The sequence below is a fragment of the Bemisia tabaci genome, chromosome 7, assembly GCF_918797505.1.
Source record: "Bemisia tabaci chromosome 7, PGI_BMITA_v3".
Classification (NCBI taxonomy): Eukaryota; Metazoa; Arthropoda; class Insecta; order Hemiptera; family Aleyrodidae; genus Bemisia; species Bemisia tabaci.
This window is the reverse complement of record NC_092799.1, coordinates 441,759-464,433: the sequence shown is the minus strand read 5'-3', so window position 1 is coordinate 464,433 and position 22,675 is coordinate 441,759. Positions and strand designations below refer to the sequence as shown.

Sequence of the window (22,675 nt, the reverse complement as noted above, 5' to 3'; positions counted from 1 at the left end):
GTAGCTTTTTCAACTCTTTCTTCAAAATCTTAAATTTTTGGGAATCAGTTATTAAAAAAAACAGAAAAACTAACGAACGTTTGCAAAATTGGTCGTATTTCTATCAAACAGATTTATGTGCAAGTGAGAAATATGGGGGTGTGCTCGTCAGTTCTCTGGCCGTAAGAGTGAATGAGAATAATAAAGCGCCAGTGACGTCAACGGAAATGGATGCCGTCGTCACAGCTCCTCTTAGTGCGCTTTAACTCATGAGCCCTGTCCGCAACGCTCTCGTGCCATGCCCGCTGCTCATACATCCCACATTCAGTTGGCACATAGTCCTGTTTGCTCAATTTAAAATCTCGTTTTTCCAATTCTTCAAAAGGAATCACGACCACTGACCACATTGTTTCTTATGCAGCTTTCTAGAGCACACCCCATATTTCTGACCTGCACATAGTTCTGTTCGATAGAAATACGTCCAATTATGCCACAGAGGGATGATTCAATTTTTAAAAACCCAAAAAATACGTTGTTGCGAATGCGTATAACTCTATGTCATGGAGGGATTGTGACGCGATTGGCAAAAATATTCTGAGTTCCAGTGAAAAATTTCATGTGCGACCTTTCTGGAATCCTCGTTCCATTGTGCGGCGGCTCCGCGACACGCCGACAACTCGAGGCCTCCTCCCCCGGTCGACCTCCGAGGGCGTAGTGCACTTTGTTGCGATTTTCCGCTTCGGGGGTGATGGATCCCGACCCCTCCTCCCTCCGGAATATCGGGGGAAGAGGGGTTGGGGGTTTGCGGGGAGGGGGCAGAGTGCCGAAAAATCATGGCGTCTCCTCCTGGTGTGAAAAGTGCTGAATCTCGGATGAAGAGACGTGCGGGTCGTGTGAGTGCAAAATGGACGCATTTCCACCGAACAAAACTATGTGCATTATGACGTGAGCCCTGTTATGCATTTATTCTTATGGGTCTCAGGGCTCATGTCTTAATGCACATAGTTCCGTTTGGCAGAATTACGTCCAAATATTGCTCCGCGCTCAGCAACCGAGTCGAATCGTGCGTCCGTTTTCCCCCGTATACTATTTGGACGTATTTCTGCCAAACGGAATAACTATGTGCATTAAAACATGAGCCCCGAGACGCATAAGAATAATTGCATAACAGGGCTCAAGTCATAATGCGCATAGTTCCGTTTGTAGATACGTCCAATTGACTTGGCGATTGTGTAGGAGGATCCATTCAGATGATCCCATGATCAGTGGGCTCATTATTGAAATTCATATAGACAAAACGATAGATAAAGAATACATAGGGAGTATGGAGCAATCCTATTGGTTGAAATGGGTGGTTCTTATAGACTATAAGGGGGTTAATGATGGACAAACTACAGGATCTCTCATTGGCTACCGGTAGGTAGTCTATTATCTACCTCCTGTCCATTGCAACCACCAGCTCCCTCTAATAAGATCCCTATGGAGGGATCTAAATGGGAGGACCAGATATAAGAATAGGATCAGTTTGACCCTATATGTATAAAGTTATTTCAATGATGTTTACGTACATTCCTTTACTAAATACTTTAACTTTGTTAATATCAGGGTTTTTTGTAACATGATCACATTATAAGTTAACTACAAACAGTTTTGAAAAAACAAAAATTAGATTGAATTATCTATCTTACTAGGAAGACATTTTTCAATCAATCCGAACATATTAATATTTAAATTTCCTCCTTAGGGATTCCATTAGATCCCATTCTGAGGGGACCATGGAGTTCATATCCTTTTGTCTTCTTTGTCTATAGCTTTGTCTATCAATTTCAACACTTAGCCCGCAGAGGAGATCAGGGTTCCCATAAACGGAGAGAAATGCGATCGCAGAATCTGGGGATGGAGGAATTTTCCCTGGTGACGTAACAGGGGGAGACATGTTTATAAATAAAAAGAGACTAATGGTTTAGTGTAATCAAAAATTTAAAGCTTAAGCACCAAAAAGAACTAATTACAACCCATTGATAAAAAAAGTCCTAAAAGAGGGAGAAATCCCACAACCCTTAACCCATTAAAAATAAGCCCCTCTAAAATCCACTGGGTCCAGGGGATCTAGAACAACCCCCCCCCCCGCCCCCAGGGTTAAAATAGTTTTCATTGAAACGTTAAATTTCATGCAGCAGTGGGCCTGCTGCATTGCAAACTTTTGCTAGAGCAAAAATAAGAGTTGTTCCTTACAGATAATGTCTCAAAAATCACGATGAGCGCATTGGCAAACTCTGAAATGCGCTCCTAACTTCACAATCTGCGTAAGAAATTTGCGTTTTTTTAAGCTTCCCGCCTCAAAAAGGATACTACGGTACAGGTGAACATTTCGTCGGAGGAGTCGTTCCATTTAGTCCCTAGCTGCTCAACATGGCCGATGCTTCCGCGTGCAAGTTGAGGAGAGCACGAGGTCAATCAAGGCAGATATCTATCAACGCCAGAAAAATGTGAATCTAAATACACGGCGATTGTTATCAGGTGGTTAGAATCATCATACCGTCACATGTGTTTTAGCAGATTGGCGTCGGCTATGTTGAACATTGCGCAGCGTCCTTGTGAGCAGGGGTTGAATGGAATGACTCCTCTAACGATGTGTTCACCTGCCCCGTGGTGTCAGGTTTGAGGCGGGAAGGTCGAAAAAACGCTAATTTCTTTTGTAAATTCTGAAGTAAGGAGTGCATTTAATTCAGCCTTTGCTGATACGCTCTTAGTGATTTTTGATACATTTTCTATGAGTAACAACTCTTATTTTTGCTCTAGAAAAAGTTTGCAACAGGCCCAATAATCACCTATACGGACCTATCCATCCAAGGCCTTCCCCCACCCCGGAGAAAGATTTCGGGCTAAACCACTGATAGCCCCTTAAAGTCTCAAGTAAATGGACTATTATTTCGAGGAATCTCTCCTATTTAAAACAGCTTGAATCTCTCACGGTTCAGCCGAGGATTTTCCCCGTGCAAAAACGTTTGTAACATGGCTCAATGCATCATCTCTCTTTTGGAGCTTAAGTTTGGGCGCGATGAAAGTAGATTCTGCTCCGTTAATTCGGCCAAAGGCGGCCGGAAGAGGCAGTTGACTTGAAAGCCTGAAAAATCGCCGAGAGCACACATCGGAAGTGTAAATGAATGGAGCTTTGTCGTGAAACGGCCTCGGCGGTGCGAGGAGAGCAGGTAAAAGAAAGAGGAAGAGGGGGGGGAGGAGGGGTGTAAAGCGTATTCAAAACGAGGATCCATTAACAAGTTGATATAAAAGCTACCACACTGGAGCCGGAGCACAAGAGGAGACGAGAAAGAGAACGCTCCCGTGCTAAGGAACAACGCCGTATGAACCTCCAGACATTACCAAATTTCTTTTGATAATTAACGAATTTCATGGTAAACTTATGAATATTTTCCTTCCAATTTTTCAAATGATTTTGCTCGCAGTTATACCCAAAGTTCCTGAAAATTTCTAAGGAAAATATTCGTAACTTTCCTCAAAAATGAACATTTTATCTAAGGAAATTTGGCAACTCTCGAATGTTCATACGGCGGTTTTCCTCAGCACGGCAGAATGCAAAGCGGGCTAAGTGCCTCTCTTGACACAGGCCAGGCTCAATGATCCATCATGGATGTTTCCCCATTTGAAGCTATGCTAGATAATCGATTATAAAGGTCCTCGTTCCCAAAAACCTGTTCAGCGATCCCTTTCCATAGGTTTAAACGGCAGATCAATCGATACATCGCAAAACACGCCACAAAGGAGCATACCCACCGCACTAGCAGGGCACAACGTTTTAACAGCATTTCAATCCTCCTAAATTGTATCCAATTAAACATTTATTTCCCAGCAATGTTATTAATGTTATTCCTTGAAATTCTCACTTCCGATGGATTAAACTCTAAGTGAAATTATGCGAAAAATGCAAAGCGAATACTTTTCAAAGTCGAGGAAAAATCCGTGTTTCATCAGGGGAAGTTTCCAACGTTCAGGTGTAAATACTTACAACGTTCTTATGTAACGCACGGTAGAGTTCCGGTAGCGCTCAAGTTCTTCTCGCATTCCAATGTTGAGAGATTTTTGTCGATAAAATGTTTACTCTTGAAAGAATTTATGAATCGTTTCCCTTGATTTTTCGGGATCCACAAGATCAAAGCCCGGCGGAAATGATTTGGAAATCTCTAGAGGACATATCGATGGCTATGCGGAGCACCATCCCTTATTTCATAACTGACGATTTTACAGGACGAAGACAAATGTTTGCCACCTTTGTAATTTTGAGATTAGGTTTGCAATTTTCTTCTTACATTTCAGCGTTATTGGAGCGCTCCCATGCTCCAAAAAACTTTAAACATCATCTTGCGTATTCTACGAGTATACTGTAGAACGCGGCACTATCGCAATATCATTATAAATATAAAAAAATAAAACAAAGTTGGCATGAGTGGAGTGTTTTCAAGGGGTTATTTTTTCTTTGGAAGGTGGAGCTGTCGTTAACAAGGGATTGGCGGGCGGGTAGTGAGCCGGTGCAATAGCCGGAAAAAAAGGTGTCAAGAGTAGAAAGGCGGCAGCGCCAGCGTGACTCCCTTCGAACTTTTGCCCCAGCGCAATAGTGCGCGGGACCCTACGAAAAAGTTGTATGAGCATTCCATCTTCGCCAAATTTCTCCTAATACAAAATTATTCAATAGAAGAGAGTTACGTAAATTTTTCCTTGTATTGAAATTTTCAGTTACTTTAAATCAAAGTGCGATCAACGTCGTCTGAGAAAATGGAAGAAAACTACTTACGACTTTCCCAAGAAATTCGTACTTTATCAAAGGAAATTTGGCAACGTCTGAAGGTTCATACGGCATTTCTCCTTTGCACGGGAGATACCGTCTCGATCCTTTTATTCCCTCGGCTCTCCTTTTCTATTACTTTACGTCGTTTCGGGGATTTTCAGACCCGCGTCATAGAAACTGAACGTAATCAAGCGCAAAAGATCTTTTTAAACGAGGCTTTTCGCGTGAGTTTTTATCGACTTGAAGTGAAGAATTTCTCAGTGTCGGAGATAAGGGCACTGCTTCTTTGACTTGATTTTTGTAATGGTACCTATGTTTTTCGTGCAAGCTTAACTTGCGAGGTAGCAGATTCATTCTTCAACTTGATAAGGATATTCTTCAGAATTCAATGAAAAATATTACTTTTAATCAAAGCACGTGGGGCGATAAACGGTACACGGACTTTATATCCACTTTTTTTACGACCATAGTCTTTTCGCCCACGATTTTTACGTCCACAGTTCTAAAGCCCACACTATTGTTAAGTCCATTATTTAAACGTCCACTAAGTTAAGTCCACAAACGTAAAGTCCACTAAAATCAAATTCAAGCGTCATATTTTAGTCCGTGTGTAAAATTATATTGACATTGACCAAATCTAAGAAGCACGCAATTTTTCGTTTTTAACTTATTTGTACATCGACCTTCTTGAGTCAAATACGTCCAATTTTGAGCGTTTAGTTGCGCTTACACCACGCTGCAGCATAGTAAAAGCCCAAAACCTAAAAGAATAAATTTGAGTGCTTTGGAAATCATTATATTTGACACGGAACCACTATTATATTTACAAAAAACACATTATATTTCCCAGTAGCACATATTTCTTTTTCATCAGTTTAAAAGGGAAAAATCAATGCAGAGAGTGCAAACATTTCAAAATCATGAGTTGAAAAACGCTGACTCCGCGAGTTTAAATATTAGAGCCTAACACAGAGCGGAGCGGCGTGTTAGCAGCGCAGAACGCGCACTGGCTCCTACAAACCTAACGGGATACTTCACGCATTGCGCAACGCGTGAAGTATCCAGTTAGGTTTGTAGGCGCCTATGCGCGTGTCACGCTGGTTTCCTGCCGCGCCGCAACGCTTTAAGCAACTATTTCGCGTCAGAGGCGTTACACAGTATCCTACAAGATTGAAGGCGCACAAAATAACTAGTTAAAGAGGACTTTCAATTTTGACTGCATCTGTTACTGAAAAATGTTTAATTTGACATTGGAGAGTTTCTTAGGCTCCCGCTTTGGTATCATCTTATTATACCCGCACAGTGTACACATGAACGTATGTTTTTATCTGCTCTTAGAGTCTGTTCTCTTTCATGACTTGATCCATGAATGAAATGCTTTTAAGAATGAAGGAACTCTTCACCTCTTAAATCTAAATTTTCGTATATACTCCCATTTTCAAAATTCTCTGTAAAGACGTTAATAGCCTGTGACGTTGAACGTCTTAAAATATACTAACTAACTGACTAGTAGTAGTATGCATTTATTTTTGAGGTGGTTCCTGTCATTTAAATAAGAAGAAAAAAATGTGGACATAACATGTCCACAATTTGGACAATTTTGGACATATTCATGGTTGGAAATTAAATCATGTGGACTTAATAAAGACTGGACTTAACGTTTAGTGGACATAAATAGCGGTGGACATTTATTTAATGGACGAAAGGTAGGTGGACATCAAGTCCTGGAAGCCGATAAACTTGTGTTTTCTCGAATAGATAACAATTCGCGCCTCACGGTATGTTTGTTGCCTATGCGGCATAAGTGGAGCCGAGATTCAAGTGGACGATGTCACACATCCCGAGTTGGTTCAGTCAAAGGATACATTGGGATGACTATGTTTTCGAGTTGCTTGCTCCATTCGTGCTCTCCGGTAAATTTGATATTTTTCCTTACTTTTTATTTTCCTCCTATGCCTCTTTTCCCCCATCTTTTTCATTTCTTCTCACTTTGGCGCCCTTGTTGTCATGACGCCTGACGTCTTATGCACCAAACCACCTGTCCTCATGCGTCACCCTTAATTCGGTACTACCCGGACTATAATTTTGGCCTAAGACATGATGTCAAGGATTACTGTTCCTAGTTCCCCCCCCCCCATGAGCCATTTTACACGGCTTAACTTATTAAGCGAAGCATTCTGATGTATATTTTCATTTATACATTTTACGTAAATCACGATTCGCGCAACGGAAATAACTGCATGTATGTATTAACTCTAAAGCAAAGCATTAACGTTTTTATTCAGCGATGGGTACAAACAATTTGAATTACCTGCTCACAAGAAAAGCAAAAGTCTACTTGAAGGAAGTCGCGCACTACGACGGTTTCGGCAGGTTTCTCAATAAGCCATGTTCTTCACCCATCTCATGTTATTCAAAGCGTGAGCAACATGCTAAAGCTGAACCGAAGCGTCAAGATAAAGGCTGTATTATTTTCATACCGCTGAGACTGTTTCGGTATTCGTTTATTGAGCAATTTTAACTCAAATAGATGATTGTTTGCTCTGTGAGCGGGAAGTTTGAATTTATGAATGAAAAAACGTTAATGTCATGATAAGGAGTTGCTTACAGTAATTTTCGTTGTCCAGATCGTGTTCGCCGTAAAATTTTGATGAAAAGACATAAATCATGATGCTTAAATTCTCACCTTATTGTCTGTTGGTTCATTTCCGTGTTTCTAGGACAGACTTGCCGATGATATCCCTGATTTCTCGGAGATGTCTTGTTCCCTGATTAAGTCCAGTATACTCTGATTTTAGCAGGTCCTAGACCACCACTTAAATTTCAGTATGAGCGTTTCGAGGGTTACATTTCATCCTCTTCCAAGAATTTCGAAGGCTTTGGAAAAGAGATGTGTTGTTGTTTCATTGGACTTCCATTCACTCGTGAGTTGACGCGAATCCACAGGCTTCCACGTGGAGTTCGCGGAACTGCCGACAAAGATGACGAGATGTATTGCTGGAATGCGACACGTACTAAAAATCTGCAGACATGCTCGTTTTAACGCTAATGCTATACGAGTGTTTCATGGTTAATGTACATTAACACTTTCCTCCGTCACTGCAGAGCACGCAAAATTCCACGAAAAAATTGATAGGATGCGGGTGTTGTACTTTTTTTTTTTTTTTTTTTTTTTTTTTTTTTTTTTTTTTTTTTCTGGGCAGGAAAAGTTATTGAAAGTCATTTAAACCCGGGCGGAAAATGTGTCAACCATATACCATGTTCCATTAGACCTTCCGATCGCACTAGCATCATCACAAAACGAATCAGGCTATGTACAGCAAAGCATTCCCGTCATCACATAAAATTTTTCGCAGCATGAGAGGTCTCCGCTACGCAAGCCCAACATATAAGTAAATGTAACATTACATACGTCAGCCCCATCCCACAAAATAAAAAACAATTTACCTGACGACATGGGTGTAGTTAGGAGAGGGGGGGGGCAGCCTGCCAGAAGCGGAGATAGCGTCACATGCCCCCTCCCTTTAGAAATCCATGATGGTAGAAAAAGAGCCTCTGTCAAGGTTGATAATCTCTTTTAATAGAGTATCTCTCTTAGAGTGTTAAATAAAAACGTACTTTTTTGCAGAAATGATAGTAAATTTGCGTCACGGTGGCCTGAAAATGCGTCCAAATAGAGTTGAAATTTCAAAACTTTTTCGCGGAAGATCCCCTCAGAGAAATAACCTAGCCACGCCTATGACTCACGAGTCTCCCATGTTTGAGTTCATATTATAGTATCAATGGAAATAATCTACGTTGGAATTATTTTGGAGAATAAGATGTAATTAGATTTGCGTGACTTTAATCTCATTTCAGAATTTTCCAGTTTTTTTTAGTCTTAACTAGGTGTGTTTCCGTCTCGATGAGCTCATCGTTTGTCGCCTCGTACGCACATGGGGACCAGAGAACGTTGCCAAAATATTCGGAGTTGTTCGCCGCTGAACCTGAGAGAACTTACCACAAGTGTGCATCTGGCTACGTGCAAAAAAGTTTCTGACCTGTACTATTTTCCGAGGAAACATGATACCGGATTTGCACTACGAACGGGGCTGTCGAAGAAGCGAAAAATTTTCCACCTTTTTTTAACACTCCAACGAGTCCATGACTTTCCCCAAGCAGTCACTGGAATCGACACTTGTTCAGTGGGATTTTAAGCGTGTTTCTTTCTCTCATCGGGTTTGTTCTGCATTGGGATTCTTTCGCCTGAGAACAAGATTTTTACTCCTCTGCTCACATGAACCATTCAAACGAGACCAGAAATGCGAAGATCCATCACTTTTTTGCTGATCGTATCAACTAATATATTTCTCATGGTAAGTGAAGTCAAATCCGTTGATTTTAGATACTATTCGGCTATATTAATTCTATTTCCTTTCCGAGGTTTTTTTCCACATTTTTGGCAAGAGCTCCCTCCCCCCATCGCTACCTCCAGACCCCTTGTCGAGGAAAATGTAATTAAATATGAAACTATTCGATCTCAATTCTCGCCAATGGGCTAGGAGGATTATTCTGGAAAAAATCGAAACTGCCTCTAGATCAATCATCGAGACTTTTTTGTACAGAAAAGTATTCTGAAAATTCTTAAAATTAAGTCAGAAATTGAAATTAGTCTAAACTAGCCTACTAAGGCCCAACACCCCTTGTTACAAATTTATCCTTTGGTTAAAATTGAACGAGCACCCTTACCTGCTAAATTTTGATAGGAAATCAAGGCTGTTACCTCCTAAATGTGGCAACAGAATAGAAAATGTCATCTAAACCGTAAAATGTAGCATACAAGCCTTAAAGTCCTCAAAAATGGCGTTAAAGTTTTGAGCAAGCCGAGAGTAAATTTCTTAGTTAAAAGTTTTGCTTCAAGCTTTTCACCAGTGGTGATGGAACAGGGCCTAAGTTTATTTAAAATAGAAATTTCAAACGTAGCTGACGATTAGAAACGATAACTTACGAACTTATATTTTAATGCTTTAAAAGTTGGTTTTTTGACAGAGATTCCCTGATTGATCTACAGATGGACGATTCAGTTTTCCCGAAATATTGAACATGACCACAACAAACAAATACTGAAATATTTCCACCATTCAACTCTGCGACTCCTTCATTGAAAGCTCCATGGCACAGTGTGTAAAGAATAGAACTACAAAACCTGGCGTCATCAGGTTTTGCTAGGATTCAGTATGATATTCCTTAAGGTGAAACAACTTAAATGCCTTCGCTTCAGGGATTTTTATTCACTGGAATAAACTTAACTTAAAGTTTAGTGATATACATATATCTGTGTCAAGAATCTTTCTGCTCAGACCACTATATGTTTCGATTCAATGAGAGACACAGTTGGACAACATTTTTTCAATATGGGACTAATATTTCTAGCTAATTTGAGAAACAATGCACATGCCCTTAGTTTCCGTACGCAGATAGATGCTTTCACATATGCGCCAGAAATCGATTCCTAATTGTAGTCCAGGTGCACGATCGTGCAACACCTGATGACGCTTGCCGAAGGATTTGGATTGGAATTAAATTTTTAATACGGAATCAAAATTCCTGGCTCATTTCAGAAGTAACCTATGTGTCATTGACCTCCCTGTACGGATACGTGATTTTGTGATTGAAGTTCGAAATAGTTAGTTTTTCTCTGTAAAATCTAGTCCAACATACAATTAATGTCTCTTCAATGTGACTGAGCATGGGTAAAAAAAAGGCCTTCGTCCACCCAGGAGATGATTAATTTTTCAAAATAATTAAAAATACCCGACATTTTGTAATAATATAGGAAGTACCTAGAACACAAAAAAACCTGCTGTTAATATTTTTTGGGTTAGTTTGCCTTCAGGTTAAATTGACCAAATGTTTGGGCTACATTGCGAATTATTGGGTTAAAAATTTGTAATCTCGTTAAAAATCGGGTGCCGGCGGCCAGGATCGAACCTGGATCGCATTCGTGAGAGCCCATAATCAACTAGCCAATAGCAAGCCGCCATCTCTGAAAATGAGAAACATCTAGACCGCCGTTCTAAGGGAAAACGCTGTAAAAACATTCAAGAGTTGCCAAATTTCGTCAAGTGGAAAGGTTAACTTTGAGGAGAGTTATATAGGGATAGGTATTTTTCTTGGAATTTTAAGATAATTTAGATCAAATTACGAGGAAAATTGTCTGAAAAATTGAACGGAAATTATTCACGGGTTTTTCTGAATCACGGAAAATTTGCCAAATGACGAAGGTTCATGCGGCGTTTTTCCTTAGCACGGCAAAAAGGAATCAGAGTGAATTAGTTCAGCAAATGGTCGTTTATTGAATGTTAAAAGCAGCTTGATAAGACATGCATCGAAATGCGATACATTGCACGGTTGATATAGGGCTATGTCCCATCGTGTCGAGCCGACATAGTCTCAATGATCGGGCCGCAGAGCACTGTCTTCATCCGTATTCCGTAGATGTCTCAGAGTGACCTGCGGATTTGGTCAATTCAACTAAAAATGTGGTCGATTAGTTTTCGGTTGTTCTGATTAAAAAAAAGCAACTCAAAAGAATCAAAAGTAACCACGAACACGCAGATTTTTAACAGTTGTGCGAAAACACCTTGATTTTTTTCCGGGTCTCTCTGTCAATTCTTGACCAAGAATTTTATCTGGGGGGCTGCCCCATAGTATCAGGGGTCAATATTTTAAAAAGAAAAGGACATATTTTGGACTTTTTGGTATCCATGTTACACAGTGCAATTTTCCGCTCTTTCTGACTTTGATAAATAACCTCGAAATTGTGACGGGGTCCCCGTCCTCCATTTTGAAAGACGGTATCTCCAAGGAGTTGGTGATTTTCGGATTCCATGGGGTCAATCTCTATCCGTGCCCGCGGTTCTCGGATTCCTCCGAACCAAAACAACCGAGAAAAAAGCGTAAGGTAGGTCTGGATCACCCTGCAGAGTTAAACGTCAATATCACTGGTGTGAATGATCTGAAAACTGTAGGGCATGCGTCATAAGCGACGATTGAGTGTCTGTTTTCCCTCTCCTATTCTTTTAAAATTCAAATCGATGGCAGAAGTAAAAAAATGCCTACCTCCTGCGGCAACGCGACGCTGCGAGTTTGCACTTAAGTTTTGATTTTTTTTAAAAAAAAAAAAGAACTCATCAATATTTCTTCCTTTAGATTTTTCACTCATTCAAATACATTCTTAGAGAATTAGAGGGATACTAGGAACTAGTGGGTATACTCCGGGTATACATCCCCTGGTCACAATACGTGGCCCAATCCCCTGGGGATACTCCATCCCCTCTGTATGGGGCCCGCTTTGCGAGCCCTTCAAGAAGTAATATAAATGGTGGGCTCTATTAGAGACCATCTCATATCGATATCCTTAAAAATCATTAAAATCGGCGCAGTAGATTTTTGGCACGAGCTGTGCGGAAAAAAATGGACTGCTGATTTAACAATGAAATTGTTAAAACATATGTTCTACATGTTTCAAATGTACATTTTACATCAGTGGAAAGCTAATTTAATCACGAAGGGGGTTAAATTAGCATTTTTTAAATTATAAAATCTACATTGAAACATGCCGGACCCTTTTTAACTATATTCTTTCCGTGTCTAACAAAAAATTAACGTTTCCACTATTGAAGTGGGAGATTTTAAAATTTTATCACGTAATACAAGAACTTGGGTATTTTTCCAAAATCAACTGAATGAAGCGGGCTTATTTTGAGACAATTATCTACCGATAGCTGCAAAAATCATGAAAATCGGCCAAGTGGAACGGTAGAGCGAGCTGTGAGAAAAAATGAAAATTTTAGGGGTCTGGAAGCTCATAGATTAATCATATTTTCGCAATACGTTCCGTTTTGAAAGGATAAAACATGGCGGAATACCTTGAAACTTTGCATTGGATATGGACATTTTTAGAATTGACTAGCCGTTTTGGACGCACTTGGCGCGTCCGTCACGGGGCCTGCGCCCCCTGGACCCCCGGTTGCCTACAACTGAGTGACGTTCGAGCCATTTTTCTGAGTAGTTGGACATTTGATCAATATTATGTATACATTTTTGAGGCTCTCAAAACAAAAATGATTTTGTCACAGGATCTTGATGATTGAAGAAATGATTTTGCCATCATTTGCACATTAATAATTATGTGGATATGAAGCAACGATGAGGATCGGTCATTTCTTGAAAAACGCATTTGACTGGGACGTCAATCCCATCGGGTGGAGGAAAGTGACAACCGTGGATCTCCTTCCGCGATTTGACTCGCTGAAGTAGCAAAAGTTCATCTTTACTTCCTGAGAAGATTATCGGTGGCGTAGGGGTCTAAAAACTGCTCAACGATAGTATAGTTCGAGCTCTGAATCGCTATGAGGCCCCTACTGCTGTGCTAAGGAAAAACGCCGTATGAACCTTCAGGCGTTGCCAAATTTCCTTCAATTAAACACAAATTTATGAGAAAACTTACGATTATTTCCCTTCCAATTTTTCAGATTATTTTGTTCGCAATTTTACCCAAAATTCCTGTAGATTTCAAGGAAAAACGTTCATAAATCTCCTTAACAATACACCTTTTATCGGAGGATATTTGGCAACTCTCGAATGTTCACACGGCGTTTTTCCTTAGCACGGCAGCCTAGTGTTCTTTTCTCATACTTTCATTGCATATAAATTCCTCTCATGATTTTGTCTCACTCTCTCTGATTTCATAAGTAATTACATCCTCAATTATATTTTCAAACCCTTTCATTTTTTCCCCTTTTGTAGCATCGGTGACCATTTAAAATTATTATTTTAAAATAGCTTTTCCTATAGTTCACAATTGATGCTTAAAACGGAACCAATTTGTTTTAATGACATTCCCGGCTAAATCATAAGTTCTCCCAGAAAGGCAGCCTCTCGTCCCTCCTAGACTCTACTGTTGCTAGATGAGTTGCTTTTTCAGATCTTTTTCCAGTTCAAACCCGTGTGAAATATTCACATTTATCGAACAGTCTGGCAACCCTTTGAGTGAAATAGAAAAAAGGTGGAATCGACTAAAAAGTGGAATCTTTCCACTCTTATATTAGAATTTAAAGCCTTGGGTTTGACTCTGAACGCATGGAAAGAGACGGGCACTCAAGTTAAAACCACCCGTGTTGCACCGATGACGGTTAATTGACATCAAGGCACGGGTTTTTTTTTAACAGCTCAACACGTCAAGAGGAGTCGGGTGTATATCTGCCTGAATAATGTTTTCCTCAAGAAATGAAACAAAAAATTTCAGAATACAGTGTGATCCAACAGTCCCGAACCACCCCGATTACTTTCATATTGATCGAGCTAATCGATTTGAAATAGGAGCACCTACTTGCAGGGCAAAGTTATACCAAAAGCTCGGAGGACCTTCAGAGGGGCGCGGCCGAACGGATCCTAATTTATGTACATTAATATCTATTTTTTAAACCTTATTTTGTGGTACTTTAACCTAAAGGGCGTAAAAAAAGAAGAGAAAGAATATAAACATTATCCAAATGAGGAGCTATTGTAGTATTTCGAACAATAACAGAATGACAGTAGGTTTAGATTCAACCTGGCCGAAAAAAAGTATCTCGACATCCTATATATGAGCTTATGAGCTTATTTGCTTCATAATAGGTAGACAGGGATTTTTTGGAGCGAACATCACAAACTGAACGTTAGTTTGTTAAAAAAAAAAAAAAATAAAAAAAATAAACACATCTGTTAAAGATAGCGGAAAGCCGATATTTAATCGTCCAGAGGCGCAAAGGAAGCGATAGAGAATTTTTCAAAACCAGCGTAAACTCGTGTCCAGTGATCAGAAAAAAAAACCCAACAACCAATTTTCAAGCACATTTTTCTGGAACAAGAAAAATACTGGTTTTCGGCCGTTTTATAGGGCATCAATCTTGAAAAAGTTAATATACTTTGAAAAACTAAGTAAGTAAGTAAGTAAGTAAGTAAGGCCGGGCTGGCCGGCGAGGCGCCCTCAAGGGGCCAAGGCAACTGGCAACTGCCGTCGTGCACCCCGAAGTTGGACCGTACTCCTTAACTTATCTTCGTACTATTGACACATTGAGTATCAATTATATTCCCGCAAGGCTCAGCGGCCGTCTGATAGCCAACGGAAGGTCTTATCAAAGACTGTGGCAGACGCTGCAGAGCACGGACTTTCGGAGCACGGCCATGCCTCCACCGAGTTGGACTGTGTTGTTGCAATCTACACTGATAGGTAGCGCTGGCAGTCGCGCACACTACGAGTGATAACCGATTTTTCACAACCCAGTCGAACAGTGCAGACGGATTACTTACTGGGTGACTATGTCCCTCCCGCACCCTGTAACCTCGAAGGGTCAGGGTATTGGAGTGGCATAGTCATCCACAGTCACGATGACTGATATTTGAGTCTCTGATGGCATGTTTGAAGCATGTTCATACAGGTCGCCAAGATACCTACCTGCTCGTGGTCATTTTGAACTTTAATCGGCCGCAGTTTTGTTAACGATTTAAGATAACGACCTCAAAGTAGCGTGATACATTGACTTTTTCAATGCTCTTTCGAAGCATACATCACTAAATATGGATTACCGATTGAAAAGGAAAGTTAGCGTCCGGGCCCCTCTCCGAGGGATACTTGCAAATTTTAGGGAACTAAAAGATATCCCCCGCCCCCCTATTCTACGAACACCCTCAAAATTTCAGCTCGACAGCTCAACTGAATCGGCTCGTGCGAAAACGTCCGAATCCTTACAATAGGACGTATTTCTACCAAACGGAACTATGTGCATTAAGACATGAGCCCTGAGATCCATAAGAATATATGCATAACAGGGCTCACATCATTTTGCACATAGTTTCAATGGACAAGAAATACGTCCAATTGCAGCTTCGTCTTCCCCTCGACACAAATTAATGAGGCCGATTTTCTCAGTGAATGAGTATATACTTGCGAAACTTCTTGTAAAATTATGTAGCATTCCTAACGTCTTAAACTAACTTCTCTCCGTAAGCCATAATGCAATCGCCCACGCAAATCCTGAAATACTGAATTGACCATCGGACGTTTTTGCACGAGCTGATTCATTTATCTATTAAAAAAAGATATCGTAGTGAAGAGGGATCAATGAATCACACTGTACATATATCCTACCACCATTACTCAAGATAGCGTGCGTACATTCACCGATTGCGTCGGCGAACATTGTCACACACAGTCACACAGCAGTCATTTGCGTGCCGCGGGAGAAAAAATTGTATGCAATCAAACTGATTGTGAGCTGCTATCCTACAGCTCTCATAAAGGGTTACGGGCTGCGGTACCCAACCAGGATAAACGAGAAAGTAAAAATCTAAAATAACCGAAGGGGGAAAAGGATACTGCATGAAAATGAGACGCAAAGCTAACCTTAAAACTCCTCAGCTTGAATAAACGCCTTGAATGTCTCAATCTAGGAATCGGGTCGCCCGTAAATCGTCGTTCCTCTAACGTAAGAGCATATCTCATAGTATCCGTATGAGCCCTGTTCTCCGTATAACGCTATGCTTTCCGCGGCTCATGTGAAAAAAGAGATATGCCTGTACGTTAGAGGCACGACAAAATCACGTCAATTCTGTGATAAAATTGTGATTTTTAATTGGACTGAGTTAAGCAGAAAGGAACCAACCCACAATTTGGAAAAAATTGAGTTATGAGTGGTTTTGAACCCAACCACTGCTTTACTCTCTATTGCCAAAAATTCAAAGTTTTTGTTGGAGCAAATTTTGCAGAAAAAAGGCGGGGAAAAAGTGACGGGGGTAACCTCCACACCGGTTAAATTTAAAAGTTCAGAGAGACCCCCTGTGCCCCATCAGAAAAGTGTCTGAGGACAATGGGACCCTCAAATTTGGATTCCTTGGGGTCGATTACCTATGAGTACACATTTTTTCCGACTCTCCACGTCAATTTAACGAACTTGATTTTTTTTGAAAGGGGGCTGTGTCCCCCACCTTTAGGGGTCGGTATTTTGAACCCGGATGGTCCGATTTTGGATTTCTGGTGTTGATTCAGGTTAACAATTTCCTTACGTTCTGATTCCGATGAAATAATTTCAAAATTTTGACATTCACCCTGACTTTTGAAGTACGGACCCCCCTTTTACTCCTTTTACTCCCCAAGGGCCGCCAGGGGGGCTCTAGGACCGTGAAATTCGGATTCCTTGGGGTCGATTCCCTATTCACCACCGCGATCCTGCACTTCGTGCGACCCAAATTAACCGAAAAAAAGGCCTGATACGGTAGATCTGGGCCACCCTGTAGAGGAAAGTGTATTCTGTATTCTGTCCCCTTGTCTGATTTTTCTTTTCTTTAGCTATGTAGTATGTATATTCATCAGGGCCGGATTCACCTACTTGCCGCCCATGGGCCGCCTGTATTTTGCCGCCCCCTTCTCATTCGTTTTGAAACATCAATAAAACCATCAAGTGAACGTGCCGGAGGTAGCGGGGTGCATAAAACACGTTTACTCGTGTTAGACACATTTTTTGCGAAAGCCCTGTCAGCACTACTAGCGAAAGTTCACGGAACTTTGCGCGAAAAAGTCCCGTAAACCTATATATTTGTGGACAAGGCCTTCCATTTGTAAGCATTGAACGAAAAAATTAAGAAAGAACAAACATAAATGTGGTTTAATAATTTTAACTTCCGCCCCCGCTCCGCGCTGACCGCACTGTATTTGGCGCAATGCGGGAAGTATTCCTACAGTGTTGTAGGCGCTGTGCGTTCCACGCCGACCGCTGCTGACCGCACTGTGTCTGACGCAATGCGTGAAGTATTCATGCAATCTTGTAGGCGCTAATATGTGTTACATGCCGACCACCGCGCCGAGGGCTTCTCCTTTTCATCTCAAGTCCTCGTCATCATTCCTCTCTGCGCTGAGCACCAGGCCAAATTGCGTGTTTAGTCCCTCTCTCAATTCGATTAATTAAAGATGATGTCTCTTGTATCACCGAAAAACAACAAACTTGTTTAAACATTTGAAAATTTAAATTTAAAATTTACACAATATACAGGGTCTGAAGTATTTCTTGTTTTCTTGTCACCCTCATTTTCCACCTTCCAGTTTTCAAAGGCATGATTTTGGATCTCTCGAGCTCTGGCTTGTTCCTTCCAGAGATAGTGGTGCTTGGATGCCTCGAATAGCTTTTCTTTGATTGATCGATTTTACATTTTTCATCTCACAATTCTTCCGATACTTTTATTATTATGTTCAATTTCAGAATTTTCTTTCATAAGATTAATCGATTTTGAACCTGAAAATATCGTCAAAATTCTATTTCGAAGAGTTTGATTTTTAAAAAATGTCGGCCTATCCAAGAGGGGGGGAGGAGGTGTTCCCGCATACTCCTGAGCAAAATATCACATTGCGCCCCCTTCGCCGGCTAGGGGTCTGCGCCCTCAGAGGTGCGTCAGTCCGACCCTGCTCGGAAGGTGCTCAGCCCGTTTACTAATTTTAATGATACTGATTCTTTTTTTCGACGCACTGTGTTTTATTCGATCAAGCAAGCTAATGACTTGGGAAGAGGCTACGGATGATCTCAGAAGGCGTTCGCCCCGTTTACTAATTTTATGAAAACGATTTATTCTTCCGACGGAACGTGTTTTCCTCTTTCAAGCAAGCTGAGTAGTTGAAAAAAGGAAACGAAGGTGCTCTGAGGGCGTTGTCCCCGTTTACTAATTTCGAGAAACAGGTTTCTTCATTTAAGTACACGATCGCTTATTTCAAAACGTCGTTGATTTAATTAAACAAAATAGGACTTTCTTGTTCCCAGACAATTCTGAGTGCCTACATTGAGAAACCCGGTGTTTTCTTCCAAGGCGGACCCACCTTGGAATTAGTAAAAATCCGAGACAACGCGTTTACTTAAATTTAGTACGCCTTTTTTTCAGTGTAGTGTGACACTGATGCGAGAAAACGACAATTTGATGAAAAATTGACCGGAAACTTGAATATGACATCTCATTCAACTTTTCGTTCAACTTTCCATCCAGTTAGCGCCGCCGGTTAGATGATTAGTTGAACGGAGAGTAATTGAATCAATTTTTTTTTGCGTTGAACTTTCCAACCTGCAGCTTTTCGTTCAATTATGTCTGATGAAAAGTTTGCTAGTGTGGACTGGGCTATAGAGATTGAGGTTAGGTATACTTGGGCTCCCACCCCCCTCTTACCTTCAAAAACCGGCCCCTTTGCGCGTTACGTACACTGAAAAAAAAAGGTATCACCATCTCAACTATACTTCTAGCGGATTTTGGCGCCAGCCTTAAGAGTTATTGCACTAACTAAAAGTGTGAAGACACCAGCCAGCGATACCTATAGTTAATCCAACCATACTTATGTTGACTGTGAGGGCCGCAGGTAGAGGTATGGTTGACCCAACCATACTTTCAGCTGACTTAACCATACCTCCAGCAGCCCGATTGTTGAAATTTATGTCGGCACGACAAGAATCGAAAATTGATATATTACACGGCGCAGATAGGGCTATCGTCTTGTCTTACCGTGACGACATAGCCAGTTAAAGTTTCAACAATCCGGCTGCTGGCTTGTGCATTTACTGTAATATCTGGCGCTAAAATCAGCTAGGAGTATAGTTGGGATTGTGATACTTTTTTTTTCCGTGTGGGTTTCTTTCGGGCATTCTAGACGTTTAGTTGGTTGTGGTTAATAGCGAGAATAATGGTCTGTTGGCAGGAGGTCGCAGATGGAATGCTCAAGTGGAGTCTCAGTCTGAAGAGGTCCAGTTCGGGACGGTCAGCTTTGGGGTCGAGTCCATCGGCCTTAAAAGGCGTGGCCGAATTCAAGGACGGCTGTCCGGGGAAGGAGTCAGACGCCGAGGAGAGATGCACCCAGATGGCGAAAAACCTCATGAAACTGGACGCCTCGGAGCGCCCGGGGCACTGCCAAAAAGTGTCGGAACCACGTTGCGACACGTGCCCGGAGACGGAGGAGGTGCCTCAAGGGCCGCACGCGCACAGGTGGACCCAAGGCCAAGGGGCTCAAGTGGGGCTGAGGCCGACTCGGGGTCGTTGCTGCACCGTGGAAACGGCCAAAGGCTGGTCTAGAAAGACGCGGCGCCCGCTCACCTCCTGCATCACCGTGGCGCAAGTTCTCAGCGCGCCCTCGCACGGCCCCGCGCCCGCGCTTCCTCGCCTCAGGAGCAGGACCCGAGGCCCAGACCGCTCCTTTTCAAGCCCCATGGTCCGCACCAGCTCCACCGACAACGCCTCCCAGATTAAGCTCAATAACAAATTCAACAAAGTACAAAACTTTAAAACCAGCTCCACAGCATGGGCATCAACGCCGCCTTTTCATTACTGATATTGGACGTATTTCTCTTAAACGGAACTAAGCGCCAAATTGAGTTCCTTTTGAGGAGTTTAGAATGCCGGATAGCGCGTTCTGTCAAACGGAACTAAGCGCCATGGAAAAGCATTGCGAGTATAGGACGGAACGAGCATCGCGTTCTGCAACACCCGCCAATCTAAGCCCCCCTCTCCCTTTCTCCCCCTATGGCGCTTCGTTCAGTTTGATAAAAATACGTCCAACTATCGGCAGTGATCCTCAAATAAGCGGAAGAGGGCGAAGTTCTATTCATCTATACCTATCTTCAAACCTGTACTTAAATTATTATTTACAATACCTACATAATACAATTAAGTTGACTGATTTGCGATTTCCACCAATCGCCTCGTATTTTCCTGCTCATTGCGTGAAGCACTCATCACCAAGATGACGGATGAGAAAGTCAAAACATTTTTCACGGATATCCAGCTATTCAGTCCAATAATGCGAGTAAACATTTTGTGAGAGAGGCGATACCGTTGTAATTTAGTGCACAATTTTTGCAGGAGATTTTTCTAAAATTATCAAAATGTGTATCAAATCAATAAAAAAATTGCTGTTCCTACACCATGATGTAAAACTAAATATAAAGCCATCTATTATTTTTAGCATCAACAAACTTGTAATTTTGCAAACTGATTTACCTTTACTGTTTTAATGAAAAACTTCGCTAACAAGGCGTCACATTTTATATGATTTGTGGTGAGTAAAAGCATATTTAATTTTTTCAATTCATTCCTGATCGGCCAACAGATTTAACTTCGCAATTTTAGCCACGGTACTTTCATCATCCGCCAATTTACCCTCTGCAGTTTGATGGAATTAAAGATTTAATTTGATAACAAGAATAAATGTCCGCGCGCATATTCGAGAAAGAATCTTGAATTAAAAGGTTGCCACATCCCAAATTCAAAGACTTTTATCAGTATGATTTTAGACAGGTGAAAAGCAAAGCTTATTGTTAGATTTCCTTTCATGTTCGCGTGATACCGTCACATACCTATATCCACTCCAGAATTCGAGGAGTTGCGCGCTTAAATTCCGCATTGCATAATTTCAGCATAATGCCTTCATTATTCATAAACTCAGAAAAAAAACCAATGCATAATTTTGCAAAATCATGGCGCGCTGGGAAAAGTTTCAGTTTTTAAAAACTCCGAAAATACGTTGTTACGAATTCGTAACGCTATGCCATGGATGGTTAACTTCCGCCGCCGCGCCGCGCTGACCGTGTGAAGTTACTTACAGTCTTGTAGGCGCTAAGCGTTTCACGCCGACCGCATGCACTGTGTTTGACGCAATGCGTGAAGTATTCATGCAGTCTTGTAGGCGCTATGCGTTTCATGCTGACCGCCGCGCTGAGGGCTTCTCCATTTCATCTCAGTACTTGATATCATTGATCTGTGCGCCGCCGCTCCGCTCCAGGTCAAATGGACCATTAGACAAGGTACGAATTTAAGCGATCTGATACATGTTTCTTAACCAGAATTTAGCGTAGAAAACGATTCACACAACGAAAATTACGGAAACCAACTCCTAACGAAGATATTAACGTTTTTATTTCACATTGGTTACGAGGAATTTGAACTGCCCGCTCACAAGAAACTCAAAACTCTACGTGAGTCAAATCGCCCACTACAACGGTTTCAGCAAGCTTCTCAATCGAGCAGTGTTCATTTCCCATCATGTGTTGTTCAAACTATTAGCAATTTGCTATAACTGAGCCAAAGCGTCAAGATTGAGGTTGCCAGATTTTTATATCGCAGAGACTGTCATGATAACGTTTAGCGCGCGATGTGAATCACGTAGAGCATTGAGTTTTCATGAGCGGGTGGTTTGAATTCATGCATTAAGAATCATTAAATATCTTCGTAAGGAGTTAATTTCGGTAATTTTCGTTGTGAGCATCGTGTTTTACGTAAAATTTTGGTTAAGAAACATGTACCAGAATGCTGAAATTCGTACCTTATCTAGTGGTCCATTGCGTGTTTGGTTTCTTTCTTAACTCGACTAATTCCTCATCCTAGGTGCTGTCTCTTTTATCGCCAAAAGACAACATGATCAGAAATTACCATACTACTACTCTCAGAAAATGAGAGATTTTGTCACCTTTTCTCGTTTGTAATTTATTTTCTGAATTCAATTTTTTCTCTCTTTTTTTTGATACCTACATTCAAAAAGATTGCAAAACTTGCCGCCCCCTACATTTTGCCGCCATGGGCCGCGACCCATTTGGCCACCCCCTTAATCCGGCCCTGGTTACGTATTTACAAGCGTTTGGAAATAATCGAGTCTGTGGATGACAAGTGGGCGACAAACTTTGACTGCGATTTTGTCAATTTTTTTTTTTTTTTTTTTTTTTGCCGTCCTCTAACTTTGAGCTGTTTTCAGGGGATCAATTTTGGGGTTTCCTGGGTCGCAGTCATGCGGAAAGCTCTCTGAGCTGCGATCAAATCATCTCATTTTCCCATGCGTTTCACGCTGACCGCACT

The 22,675-nt window shown here is 41.4% G+C and overlaps 1 protein-coding gene across 1 annotated transcript; it reads left to right on the top strand.

Moving 5' to 3' along the window:
- Positions 1-8,529: 8,529 nt before the first annotated feature.
- LOC140225111 (uncharacterized) lies at positions 8,530-20,774 on the top strand. The gene is made up of 2 exons (XM_072302706.1): positions 8,530-9,138; positions 19,533-20,774. Exons 1-2 carry the CDS (start codon positions 9,085-9,087, stop codon positions 20,157-20,159), a joined length of 681 nt encoding a protein of 226 aa, XP_072158807.1. The 5' UTR covers positions 8,530-9,084; the 3' UTR covers positions 20,160-20,774.
- The last annotated feature ends 1,901 nt before the right edge of the window (positions 20,775-22,675 follow it).